Source organism: Neodiprion pinetum, chromosome 1 (assembly GCF_021155775.2).
Source record: "Neodiprion pinetum isolate iyNeoPine1 chromosome 1, iyNeoPine1.2, whole genome shotgun sequence".
In the NCBI taxonomy this organism is placed as follows: Eukaryota; Metazoa; Arthropoda; class Insecta; order Hymenoptera; family Diprionidae; genus Neodiprion; species Neodiprion pinetum.
This window is the reverse complement of record NC_060232.1, coordinates 9,868,691-9,882,416: the sequence shown is the minus strand read 5'-3', so window position 1 is coordinate 9,882,416 and position 13,726 is coordinate 9,868,691. Positions and strand designations below refer to the sequence as shown.

General features: G+C 39.1%; 1 protein-coding gene across 2 annotated transcripts in view; it reads right to left on the bottom strand.

Annotated features, from left to right (window-relative positions):
- LOC138190342 (CCR4-NOT transcription complex subunit 6) overlaps positions 1-13,726 on the bottom strand; it is a 319,292-nt gene that overhangs the window by 304,629 nt on the left and 937 nt on the right. For both annotated transcript variants that reach the window (XM_069133007.1, XM_069133008.1), the window contains exons 2-3: positions 12,181-12,496; positions 11,776-11,951 (exon numbers count right to left, since the gene is read on the bottom strand). In XM_069133007.1, the coding sequence (XP_068989108.1) occupies positions 11,776-11,951; positions 12,181-12,496 (492 nt within the window). The remainder of the gene's footprint in view (positions 1-11,775; positions 11,952-12,180; positions 12,497-13,726) is intronic.

The window sequence follows — 13,726 nt, the reverse complement described above, 5'->3', positions numbered from 1 at the left end:
GATCCTATCTAGGATGCATTGATACGTTGATTGGGCAGAAAAGTCTTTTTGCAGTTAAGATCAAATTTAGAAGATTGCGTAAACGTCGATGGTTCGAAATCAGTGTTAAAGCTCAATGGCGGGGGTATTGGTAGCTTCGAAGTTGGCGATGGTAACTTTGAGAAGTCAGGAGAACCAATTGTCTCGCAACATTACTACCACTGATAGTATATGTGCGGTGGCCATTGACGACGTTGTAGTCTATAGAATCTCAAACTCGGATGACATTATTCGGTTCCGTTACGGAAGAGGTTCGGCGATAGGGAAAGCGCTGGATATTTAGTGTCAAGTTGCAGCCAGATATACAGAATATTGCACATGCGAGAGTTGTATGAAGTGATGCAGGACCTCTAACACGCGTTATATTACATCTGGATTCTACTGATGAACAGACGCGCTAATTGTGGATGCACTCGTGCAATAAGCAATCATAGAAAAACTTCACTCGAGACATTTAGTTGAGAAAAGAGCATAATAATACAGACGTTTCAACTCGACGTTAATGGACATTGAGCGAATTTAAGCGGGAATTTTAAGTGGGGAATGTTTTTCTGCTGCTCGACGTGGGTAAGCGGCTTTGGAACACGAAATGAGTATACGAGTAAACTTTTAATTATAAACACATTCTGAACTTTTATGTTTATATAAGCTTTGAACAAACCTTTCTGGGATATTATTTTCCCTATTAAAATCACATCACCACACTATAGTCTCACATGAGTTTCCAATACCCGTCAAACCAATACTCAGAAGAATCACCTGCCGAAAAGTTGAGTCCATAAAAAAAATAAAAAATTGGTACGAACCGCGGACTTACACTGGCACGCAAAATGTCAATTTTGGCGAGTCATTTTCTCGAAGATGTATCGCTATATTGAATCAGGGTTTAAGCAATTTGAAAGAGCTTAAAAAACTCTAAGAGTTACTTTGTGATTAAAAAAAAAAAATTAATTTATAAAATTTTGGGACAGTTTTTTTTTTCTCCTGAAAAATCGCAATGACGAAATTTACACCGTATTTCCCGACCACCCTTCAAATGTCCTCTAATACACGTAGGGCGTCACGCTAATATGGCGCAAGTCCGACAATAGTAACGAGTCTGGAGGAAACTGGACGGAGTATTTCCACGCGATTTATTCCGCTGTCGATTGTACCGGAGGCTACACAGCAAAGCCCAAAATTGGAGGGCCACATCTGGGCCAAACCGAGTCGAGATGAAACGACTCGATTAAAGGACCAGGCCTAAGGATTAACGGTCACTTGTGCCAGCTGAATTCGGCTTCCGTTAGTGCGGATGCCGAGTGCCCGCGAATCCGGTTTCGGGTTCCTTGCCTCTTCCAACGTGAACTGCAGCAGTGTGAACGTCGCGCGAGTGGATGATCGATATCGAGGTAGCGGTATAAAAAATGAGACTCATTCCCGACTTAACAAACGTTGAAGGAATGTTGGAATTCGAACGGTTGAAAAAAATTGGTGTTGATTGGGCCGAAGACTCGATTTATCTTCTTCCTTTTTTTTGATCCCCTTGATAAATATGGACACCCGTCTGTACCGGCCAAACTCGAGTCGCATTCCTTTTTCGCGTAAGAAACGCTCGATCGAGCACAATCTCACCAGCATTCGGGTCAGGCCTGTCATCGTATGTTTCTACGACGCGTATCACGGAACCCCCCAGGGTTCCGGGCAAAAAGAGTGTTGCACGAACGGAGTGGAATGGTGAAAAAGTGAGGGATAGGCAGGAAGAAGAGGGAAGCCTGATCCTCGAGCTAATGAATTCGTTACACCGAGGTGAATGTAGTGGTTTGGAAAAAGGGAGCGATTGATTCCACAGAGGGTGCCCCACTTCACCCCAAAGACCGTATTACCATTGCCGAGGGTATGAATATGGTGAGGTTTTCGAATAACGAAAGCCGGATTTCGACTGCGGCGAACGAGCACTTCAAACACTCAACGCACATCGTTTTCAGTCCGAAACCCATCTTAAAACGAGATGTCTTGAGCATCCACTCACTGAGATTTTACGTTATACGCTTCTTTAGCTTAACAGAGCAGGATATCGGCCCGAGTGCTGCATCCTGACACGAGGATCGATCGGCCGAGAAGTATAAGAGTCGGGGGACACTGTTAATCTCGTTTCTTCGCGTCGTCTGGATCTTGGAAAAACAGTTTTCACGAAGTCAAATCAGAGTGATTATAGCGACAAGCATTGTCAAATGTTTCAACGCGTGTTTCTTGTGACTAGGTATCGTTCGACAGAGAATAATACGGCCTCGAACATTCTAATATGGTTGGCAGTAATTGTCCCGTTCGACGTAATGAGGTTCGTAACTACAATTTGTATGTACATATTCAAACGGTCGACTTGCAGACGGCTTTCTACTTGCGGAAACGACAACCGCCAGAGGATACATACCGAGTTTACAACTCATAAGACTAGCGACTTAGCGATCGGTTCGACGTCATTAGGTCGTGAATTGTGTTTGTCGGATGGTTAAATTTTCACCGACACGATCAGGGTGCACCGATGCGAAACGACGTTTCGACGGCGAAGCGCGGCAGCTCCACAAACGCAAAGAACAAAGGGGCGATTCAATGGTCAGGCGAAACAGCGATCGTGCTAGATAAAGGCTGAGAAGGAGCAATTTGATACACGGTAGAAGCGTGCGTGAGGTAGACGATTCGGTAACTCAATCAATCGCTGCACGTCGGACCGTTTCACGTTCGTCTGGTATTAACAGCGCGTACGGAAAAATGAAACCGCGGCAGCCGGTCGTCTAGAACGAAAGTTTCCTAGCCCAGGCCAAGCGGCTCGCACGTTAGAAAGTGAGGCTTGCCGACTGGGCTGGAAGGAGGACTTCTTCGTGGGTCAGGTCACGGAGCCACGGCAATTCTCAACGTATAACTGGTCCGCCAAGACAGCGAAAAGAGAGCGAGTACGGGATGGAAGAGAATCGGGCACAATGCTACAACATACACTGGGTATTCAGATATTCACCTACTGTTCTCAAAGGCCACGCAGGTCCCGGGAGAACAATACGCCTGGTAGCACTTCGTGCCACAACCTATCCTAGCCACCCACAAAGTTATGCGCGTTATGTCCACGGGGGTCCAAGTCTAGACACCGACACCGAGTTAAGAACCAAGCCCCTGTATTCAGGGGGCAAAGCAGAGGGATGCGAGAGAATTAACTCCGTAACAACCGAGACGGAAACTTGGAGTCATCGCACGAGAACGCTCGATCAAGCAGTGATGACGAGGAGACTTTTGTCTACGAAGACAACCCTTACGACATTCCTGCAATTTCATCGCAGCAACTTAGTTTAGTGTCAGAGGACGTTTAGAATTATAAAATTGATCACGGTTGTACAGTTGTTAGAATCTAAATTCGAATTATATCGAAGTGCAGGGTACAAAGGAAGCTCAAATCTCAAACTGTACGTACGTATGTATCGAGTATTCGGACTTCATACAACATCAGATCAGATTATATTGTATATACGCTAACTTGGGATGATTGTCGTTGGTGGGCAGTTCATCTTTCAGCTTCCATTGCACAGAAAAAGCAAATAGAGGCTTTTGGTTTATCAATTCAGGAGTGTATATTACAAATTAACACCTTGACGCTAACAATCTTCGCCGAATTGTAGAGGGTGTTGCGTGGTTCTTCCAAGTACGGAGTACGCACACGTCCTTACGATAAATATTTACAAGAGACACGTGATGTTCGTTACGCAGCAGATTTCATTCACTGGAATTCTACGTAATATTCTAGGACTTGAAATGTTTTGTGGTATCTTGATCTTCGTTATGTAATTTTGGACGTTACGGGATAGTTCTGTCAAATTTTAAGTACATTTAGAGAATCCTGAAATATCTAGGAAGCCAGTTCGACCACTTTTACTTCGACTGCTGCCAACTGAAAGAGGCAACATCGCATAGAATTCTGAATCTAACCTCATTAAATTCCAAGAGAACTGCACGGCACAATTGCGTGATAAAACTGTCATACGAAGCGAGTTTTGTCACGATGCACGTTCACCAGAAATCCAATACCATACGTGTACAAATGTACATGAACCTTTCTCTTTCAACTATAATAGGTCACGTTTACCAAGGATCCCTTGGATATAATTTGTTACATTAAACTACCGGCTCACTACTTGAAAAGAACTCCAGCTACCTGCGGACTATTCGATGAACTTTTCAAGGTTCTAATTTACTTGACGTTATTCTGACTGAGTGGTTGAAACATATTTAAAAATTCACTGAGATTGATAACGTGTGAAATTTCATACAAGCGAGACGGAGGTAAACTAAAGCGGGTCAAAATATCAACGAGAAACTGTATTTTCACTTAATAAGTGGATAAGTGCTAATTGTTATATATAATTCAACTGCAGAAATAGAAAAATTTCATTCGAACAACCGTAAAGTATTCTTTTCCCAAGTGCCTCACTCTGTTCTCTTCTCTCCACGATCATTTCCGCAGAAAATTTCGAAGTGAAAAAACTACAAATACGAATGCAAAACTGCAAAACATTCATATATAATTTGCAAACTACCTCGATAGCTGCAGGAAAAGTTTACAGTTTTCGATTCTATTTTAAATTTATTACTTTACGGTTTCACTCCGCAATTATGTCAAAAGTATAAACTGTCGAAGTAGTTGGAAAAAAAAAATACCCCATAACACAAAGGAAGTCTGATGCGTACCTACAGTGAGTTATAACTGGTCAACTTTTAGCGTAGTGCGAATCGCGCACTGAGAATAATTTCATTTGTTACAGTAACTATAAAAATTCAGTAAAACAGGTATCTTTAGAAACTGTTTAAATATTGTTAGGATTACGAAAAACGAGGTACGCGTAACCATTTTGCGCTATTGTCGATCCTTTTTTGGTAATTGCAAGGCAAAATGAGTTTCTTCGGTTTGCTCTTCTTTTTTAGTTAAATAAGGCTTTAACGTCAATTTATTGTTGCACAAGCATTAAATTTTCGCAACCATTACAAGAAAATATAGTAACGGTGATCGTAATGAGAAAGAATAGTAACGGATACTAAACTTTGTGGTAACAGCTAGAAAACTAATTTTCATTTTGTACCTAGAACTAAACTTTTCGATTGTGGTAAAAAATGAAAATAGTTAAAGACTGAGCGGTAACCGGAACTAAAAATTTCTCTCATTCCATAGCTCATATCGAGGAAAAGTCCTGCCCGGAGTAACGAATAATGTAAATGATGCCAGTCGAGGCGTGACTTTCTCTCGTGCAATTTCCTTCATCCCTCCCCGAACATTACGCGGTTAAAGTGGATCAGGCTGATTATTTTTAGAGACGATTCCACCGCCCGCGCAACAGCGTTTACCGCGGCTAACCGGTTCGACGCTAATGTTTTCCTTCATCCGGTCGTCCCAATGGCGCACAGCTTTCTCCTGGGCCTGGCTCATGTCGGTCGGTGATCGGGGTCACGTCCGGTCTGACCCAGATCTGGCTGTCAGGACCGACGCACTCCCGCCGCCTCCACGGGTCATGGACCTCCCCAGTTTTCGTTTCCCTTCTCTCGCGTTGTTTTACCCTCTTTCCGATCATGTCACGCCAACGGAGCAAAGTCCTGCTTCGATATACGACAATGACCACGATCATCGCCTTCGCCAAACTCTGCGTCTCGTTGCAATCGACGGTCGCAAGATATCCAGCGTCAATGGCGTATCGAATTCCCAGAGATCTCCCGGTTTTCCATACGAAAATAGACATTTTTCTAGGAATCATTTTTTCTTTTCGTACAAATTAGTCAACGATTAGACACGCGATGTCTCCATCGTAAGTTAAAATAGTCCGATTTTTCTTTCAGTTCAGTTTTGCTTAAACTCAATTACCAAATATAGAATCATTTATCATGCTCCTACGTGTAGAACTTTGAAAAAAAAAACACATAACTTTGGTTGGTAATTGAACAAAATGCAGCCTTGTCAAAAAGGTAATTGAATGAAAATCATTTCTACAAAATATTCAACACCGAAAATTGAGTATCTGCAAGTACATCAATGTCATTTTCAAGTATAACGACCCGTCTCATTGGACACTCATTGGTTCCCTGACGAAATCCAATCAAAGAATATGATTGAAAATGGCAAAATATTCGTCATCAACAAGATATATTTGTAACTGGAGTGTAAACATTGAAAATGGACAGGAGATAAATGAATTTTTGAATTGTGACATAGTTGAGATTGACACGAAGTAACAATCTAACAATTTGGGCGAAATTTACTTGATTAACCCTTTGAGTCATAGTGGTGAGTATTCTTACCACCCGATTTATATCCATTTTTTGAATATTTAGAGAACTTTTCAACACATTTTTTTGCGTTTTTTTGCTATTTATAATAGTATACTAATAAATTTCATTACTCGCGTAATTATTGCGATATAATGTAACTTGTTATTGTTGGAAATAAATTGATTAAAAAAAATCGTGAAAACTGAAGGAATGATTCATTTCAAATTCAATAGAATCCGGAGAAAAAACTCTGTCCAGGGGTTTTTGGGATCGCCAATTACGAATGTGAAATCAATTTCTGAAATTTCAGTATGACGAATCCAATCAGCGACCCCGAAAACCCCTGCATAGAGTTTTCTGACCATATTCCGTCATATTTGAAATTTTCATCCGCGATATTGAATGCGCCATTTTGAGTTTTTGAAATCTGATCAGCGAGCCCAAAAGCCACAGAATACTATCTCGTTATAAAAGTTGACTCGACACAATAATGTGTGACTCAAAGGGTTAAGCCGTCTCTGCGCCATTCAAATCATGGGATAGCAATGGGCTACCGAATTGTGTAATTTATGAATTGCGAGACTAATCCTACGGGAAATAAACGACGACGCACAGGTAAGGCTGTATTATACTGCTCAGGTAACACACATAAATCGTTTGAAGTTTGGAACGCAGCACAAGGGTGGTATCGCCGAAAATTTCAACTGCTTTTGAAATACGATGATATTATTCCGGCCGCGTGATGTATATCCAGTTAAGTATAACGAAAAAGAATACCGCAGGGCGCATATAAATTCGCTACCGCTGGTGTGTTAAAAACTATAATGCGATCTTTGCGAAGCCTGCATAGTACGCCTGCTGAAGAACAAAACTTTCGTCAAACGAATTCGACCCTTTAACGAAGCTGCGGTAGTGCAAAGTGCGTGACGAGAAGACGAGCTGAATCCAAATGGAGAATCCGACCTGATGTTGGAGCGCCTTCTTCTTCTTCAATGTAACGCAAGGGGCCTACCTGTTTAGATAACGGAATTTACGACGGCGTTGAGAGATGAAACTCACTGAATTAGGCATGCTTTATACATTCTAGGCATACAAACTGTACTCTTGCGTTAACAGAGGGTGCATGGAATGCGAAGACGACGAATAATGAGTTTCGGTAATCAGTCGACGCAGGAAAGTACTAATTTGGGTTTCGTGGCTGATAAGCCTGTTGAACGTACGAAACGTCGAATAATCCGTAAAGCAACAACGATAACGAAGCTTTAGCACTAGGAGAAAAATTTTTCTGTTACAGTGGAAAGAAATCGAACGCTTGTGACTACACATTTGAAACGAGAATTCAACCGGATAACTACCGGAACCAAAAGTGCTGGCTAAAACCGACTTTTTATAATCACCGGCTGTGGTCTCTTCCGTCACTTTTAGGCATCATTAAAGAAACGGATGAAATGAATCGGAAACATGATATTGTTAAAAGAAAATAAACCGTGTAATGAAACTCGACAAGACTCTTCGACTTTCCCTCGAACCCATCTGCCAGCCTGTTATGCAGATATGGTTTGGCGAGAAAAGTTCACCCGTATCCCAAGAGCTGCGGGAAATTTTTATAACGACGAACAACATGCCCGGCCGCATACTTATTACAGAACGGATGTACGTAAGATAGTTGAAGTCTCGAAGCGAGATTCGAGGATAAATTGCACAAGAGACGATGACGAGGAGGAACCTGAGAAACAGTTTCTCTGTACGAAGAACCTGAGTTATCGGAGATGAGGGGCGCCCACGGATGAATGTCGAATGGTTAAAAGTCAGCCCAACAATGGATAGGCGGGGTAGGAAATATTTTTTTCGATTAATTTAGTTTCGTTCCTGTTCATTTTCATTCAATTTTTTCATCTCCTCTCTATCCGCAGGGTATCCGAAGGAACATCGGTTGCATTGTTTGAGAAAAATTGTGGTACGCAATACCGACCACCACCTAGTCCTAGTGGTGGATACGATGTAATATGCTGGATCAGAAATGCCGCGGCAATCGGGTAACGGGTAAAAATCCAGAAAACACAATGGATGGGGGTTGGGATGGGGTTAGTCGCCTAGAGCTCCACCCAAAGCTGTTGTGTCTGCCAAGAGTAGGTACGACACACCCATTTGACCTCGATGTAAAAGAGATTAGATTATGTATGAACCAATGTGCTCCAAGCGAACCGACGTATCTGCAGCAATGCTGCACCATGCTAGGCGTCGTTGTTTCTGAACCAAGAAAGCAGTCCTTACTCTTCTTCTTTTTCTTCTTTCACGATCAGTTGGATATATACAGGGTGTCTACTGCAATCGCGAATTTATATTCCAGGACATGGTGGCGACAGTTTTAGTCAAATAAAGTTCCCTGACTTATCCCTTCGGAAAATTCAGAATTCTCGGAACTTTGTGCGTGTGGAAATTGCACAATACCATTTCCGAAAAATAGCTTGGCTAAATTTACATAGCCTTGTTGAAGTTTGAAAAGATTTTATGAAAAAAAGTACTTCTTTCCCTGTAGACCATCGCGATTCCTTGACTATTCCCGGTTTTCCCGGTCGGTAGCCACTCGGCAGGATTATTCGGATACGGTTTACAGGACAATAAATTGATGAATTCTAGGACTTCAATTTCGTATTCCTGATGAATTATTAATGATGGGACAAATTGGTTAACTGTTGGAACACAAAATTTATACAGTAGTTTATATACAGAGTGAATTGCTAAGGATTGCATGGTCCGTCGTCTGCTAAAATTTAAAGCATTCAAGGCCACGTATTACAAATCGAATGTCGTAGTTTTCAATCAAAAATGCATTTCGTCAATTTTTCCAGGACTTAAAGAGCAATTCTTGTTTTTCAGGATAATTCTAGGATTTAAGGATATTTAAAGAGCAGTAGAAATAACATCCTATGTGTCTTATTAATAGCTCTTTTTTGCACCGGTGACGTTCCAAGTCCAGCAAAGGATCGCGTAAGTAGAACCGGAAACGACGAAAAGATGCTTTTCTTTACGAATAAATTTACTAATAGTGAATATCGCGGGATTTTTCTGCTCGATTAGATGCAGAAGCCAATCTTACGCTATAAATAAATTAGCTATAACCTGCATTCACTGAACTCTTTACAAACTATTACCGAGGTATATTTTTTTTTACCGAAGACACGTTGGATGCTGCAGAGCTTTTGAATAAGCTGCACCTAAAAGAAGGTTATAAGGTGAATCGGTAGGTATAAACTGGACTCATAATTACCAATTGATAACGCATAGCTATCGATGTAATGATGCAGCACACATAACTCGTAACAAATGCATACAACTCACCTAGAAAAATCAAGTTTTCAATGCAACTAAATTTTTTAATTGTGTATAAAGATACTGAAAATTCGGCAACAGTAAATCTTTTCATTTCAGATATATGTATATGGAGAAGCTACATAAATTCCATAAACGAAATATAAATTTGTGGGGATAAAAAAATTCATCGGTTCAAGCGAACATTTACACACAGAGAAAAATAATTCACTGGACTAGCAGGTTTTACAATTAGTGTTAATATGAAAACAGCAAGAAACTCTATTTACAACAGGTAGAATCTTTCAAATTCGAAAGCTCACTTGGCTACACTTGAAAAATCTTTACCACTGCATTGAAAATTCTTGCTGTCTTTGTATTAACACTCGAAATTGCTGCAGTCTAGCGAATTATTTGTTTCTATTCAACTAGAATTTCGTTGTTTATAGAATCTCTATCTTCATTCAAAGAAAATTGTCTATCATCCACCGTTTACAAGATGTCGCTTAATATTCTGCTAGGAAAAACGTAAAATACTTTGAAAACGTATTTTTCTTGTGGCAATTTTCCCTCCGACCGCGAAACCGACCCCAACGTTCGCCCTCAACCCAGCCCATTTTTCAATTAGTTTTACCAATGTTCGAAACTTTCTTCTTTTTTTTTATTTTGTTCATTCAATTTTAATCAATTTTACTGTACGAGTTTATGTAGCCTTGTACTAAAATAAAACTTTGTACATATTACCTTTCATCTCACATGATGGCCAATTATACGTGTCATCTAAATACTATACGAAAACTAAATCGATATCAATGTAAACGAATAGTGTTAAAATTGGAATGAATTCAAATCCAAGTTATATGCTACGTACGCCCGTCGAAATTACGATGACCTGATTTTTAAGCCTACATCATTGTCAGTGTATTTGTAATAAATCTGGAACGATAAATATAACTGAGACGAAAACGTACTCGAGCCAAGTAAATGATTAATTGACTATTAGCAAGTGAATATCTATACTTGAATCGACAAGAATATATTTGGATTGATGATGATCTGTACTAAGAATATATATTACAAGCAATTGTTTACTTGTATTAAATACGTTTTTCGTAGTGAATTTTGTCTACCGATTTCTAAATAATGTAATCGATTTTGAAATTTGATTGATATTTTGCAAGTAAAAAAAAGAGAAAATCAGATACAAACAGAAAATATTTAATCTGCAACAGATTTTACGTTTAAAAATTATATCTGACGTGTTCAAAAGATAATTTCATTCCGACATTCAAAGAATATTTTGAAAATAATCTTCGCGAATCCTTTCAAATTTCAAACACTATGAGATATATGGTACGTGAATAACTATGAGAACCAGAACTAAGTCGTACGATGAATACAAGTTCGGACTTTGGCAACTCATTCACTTAATTTATTGGCTATCAGGAAATGACAGAAGTCACACGAAAAAAACTAAAAATTATAAAGCTTCATTACAACATTATCCGGTTTGAATCAGTTTTCATTACTCATTAGAAAAGGAGTCTCCATCGTATGAACGGAGGAAATTTGGCGGCAATATCTTTTTGATAGAGGCATTCACAGAATAGAACAATTCCTACTAGACTAAAAGTGGAATACATTCGCCAACCAATTTTGATTAATCCTCTGTTCATATTATGGTGGTTTTTTGTCCGAAGAGTTGGAGATCCTAGAAATTGAAATCAGACTGACAATCAGCTTGTAACCTTATAACCTTTGCTGAATATACTATTGGCAATTCGTTTATTTCTATGTTCCTCTTGTTATTTACCAATGACCGATTAAATAAAATGAGTTTCTGAAAGCCCAACAGTGCATTCATATCGATGATAGCTTATTAAGCTTGAAGTTGGTAACTTAAACGTAATGATGCATTATTAGTTTGTTTTTTTAGAGATTATATCGCAGCTTCAGGTTTGTCCAAGATTCACTAAACCATAGTGAAACAAACCATACTCCTGTTTTGCAAAATTAACTCTTTCGATCATTCTGAACTTTGTAATCAACTCAAGTGAACCTAGCTTCGACTAACAATCAGTTTTGTGGAAGTGATTGAACCGTCTGTAATGACAATACTTTGCAGAGGTCAAGCCAGGCACTTACCTTGTAAGTTGTCCAGCATGTAAGATAGCAGCTTATGAGTCCCTGATGGTTCCCCGTAGAGAGCCAATACCTCCTTGTTCAGCGGATTTCCATGAAGACCAAGCACTTGTAACTGGAACAACTTCCCGAGTTCGTAAGGTAACACGCGAAGGTAGTTTTGATTCAATAACAACTCCCTGCAACAGAGAAATTCGGTCGACCAATTAAACTGGTGTAATTTTATCAACATATTTTTATTCTCAACAATCAATTATCCAAATAATAGAGCGAACTGCATCTGAAATGTATCTATGGTAAGTAATAAGGCCTCAGACTTGCAAAATAAAGGTAAAAAAGTCAATTGCCAACTTGCATAAAATATACTATACATAAAAATGACAGAAGCAATTTTTTAAATCAGCATACTTGAGGTAGATGAGATCCCCCAACTCAGCAGGCAGACTACGCAGTTTGTTGCTGCTTAAATCTAACAATCGCAGATTCGCAAGACGGCCAATTTCAGAAGGTATCCTCTGGAGACTGTTGTCGTTGAGATACAGCGCCGTCAGATGTGTCAGCTGCCAAACATTTGGACTGAGATTTCTAATACTGCCTGTTATCTCCAACTCCGGCCAATAAGATTTCTTCCCAGAGTTTGCATCCTCAGTGGACATGATAGTGTGCGTACGACGTGGGTTAGCATTCTCATACTTATCTTTGTGATTGCGGGACATCCTAAATCCTTTAAAGAGAAAAAAAGAATTGAAATTATATTACAAATTTTTTTTTTATAATCGATGTATCATATCATCACTATTTTACCACCGTATTATAATCAGCAAAATTATAAAAAAATTTTCACCAAATTGATTAACTCCTTTTAATTTAATAGCAAATGGCTGCACTGCAAACAATAATCGTTGACGACTTGAATTGGAATTTTAACAACAGATCAAAGATGCAACTGACCTATAAGCTTCGGTGTTGAACAGGCACTACATATTACGTCTCGCAATCAGAATTTCCATACATCAAATTGAAAGAAGTATTATTAACAAGTGAAGCAATTTACACATGGTTGCTGAAGCATTAGCTACACGTTAGATTATTTGAAGAGTTAATTTGGTTGTGTGAGTAGGAATTGGTATTAAATGAGACAGAGAAATTCATGACATGGCAAAAGGTAAGTGCCGCATAAGCAATTCTAGTTTACAACAACGGTGATCGTGTAGTCTAGTAAGAAACAATAAATCAAAGTCCTCATTTATCAAACACTAAACTTGGAAGTCTGACGAAATATGGCCAGAAGAAATGGAACTTCTCCGCTCTGCAGGCGAAATTTTTACGTAAATCTATAATGACGAAATATGGGGACAATTAATTGAATGACCGGACTCGAAGCTATTACGGACACACAAACAGCTATCGCGTTTCTATGTTAGATATCGACTTGGTTGCATCAAAATAAATTTAGTGAACACGAGGTTAGAGTGTTCGTAACGTTGATGCAACGAAGATTTATGAAAAATGATTATTTCGTACATTTAAATTGACTTCAAAGTACGTCAGTTTGCGAAATATTAACTTAATTTGCTCAATAATTACAGTTGACAGAATTGCAGACAATCCAATGAGAATTGGATTCAACTTGAAATATTGTAAAAATCAAGAGACTCGTTTAAATTATATTAATCAAGAAATCACTTTTTAATGCATCTTAAAAATGTAAGGCAGTCTTGGTGATATTTTATATTCCTACTGTTCATAATACTTATTTAGCTGGAATACGACGCATTAGTTGAATATTAACAAATCGGTACAAATAATCTGTCTTACAGTAGATCAAAGTTTTGTTGTACTTGTTCGATTAGCGAAGTCTTTGATATATTGACCCACTACTTTTGCTGCAGAATATAAAAATTAATATGATCATTGACTAGATGTCGATCATGCAAATTCATAAAATTTTATG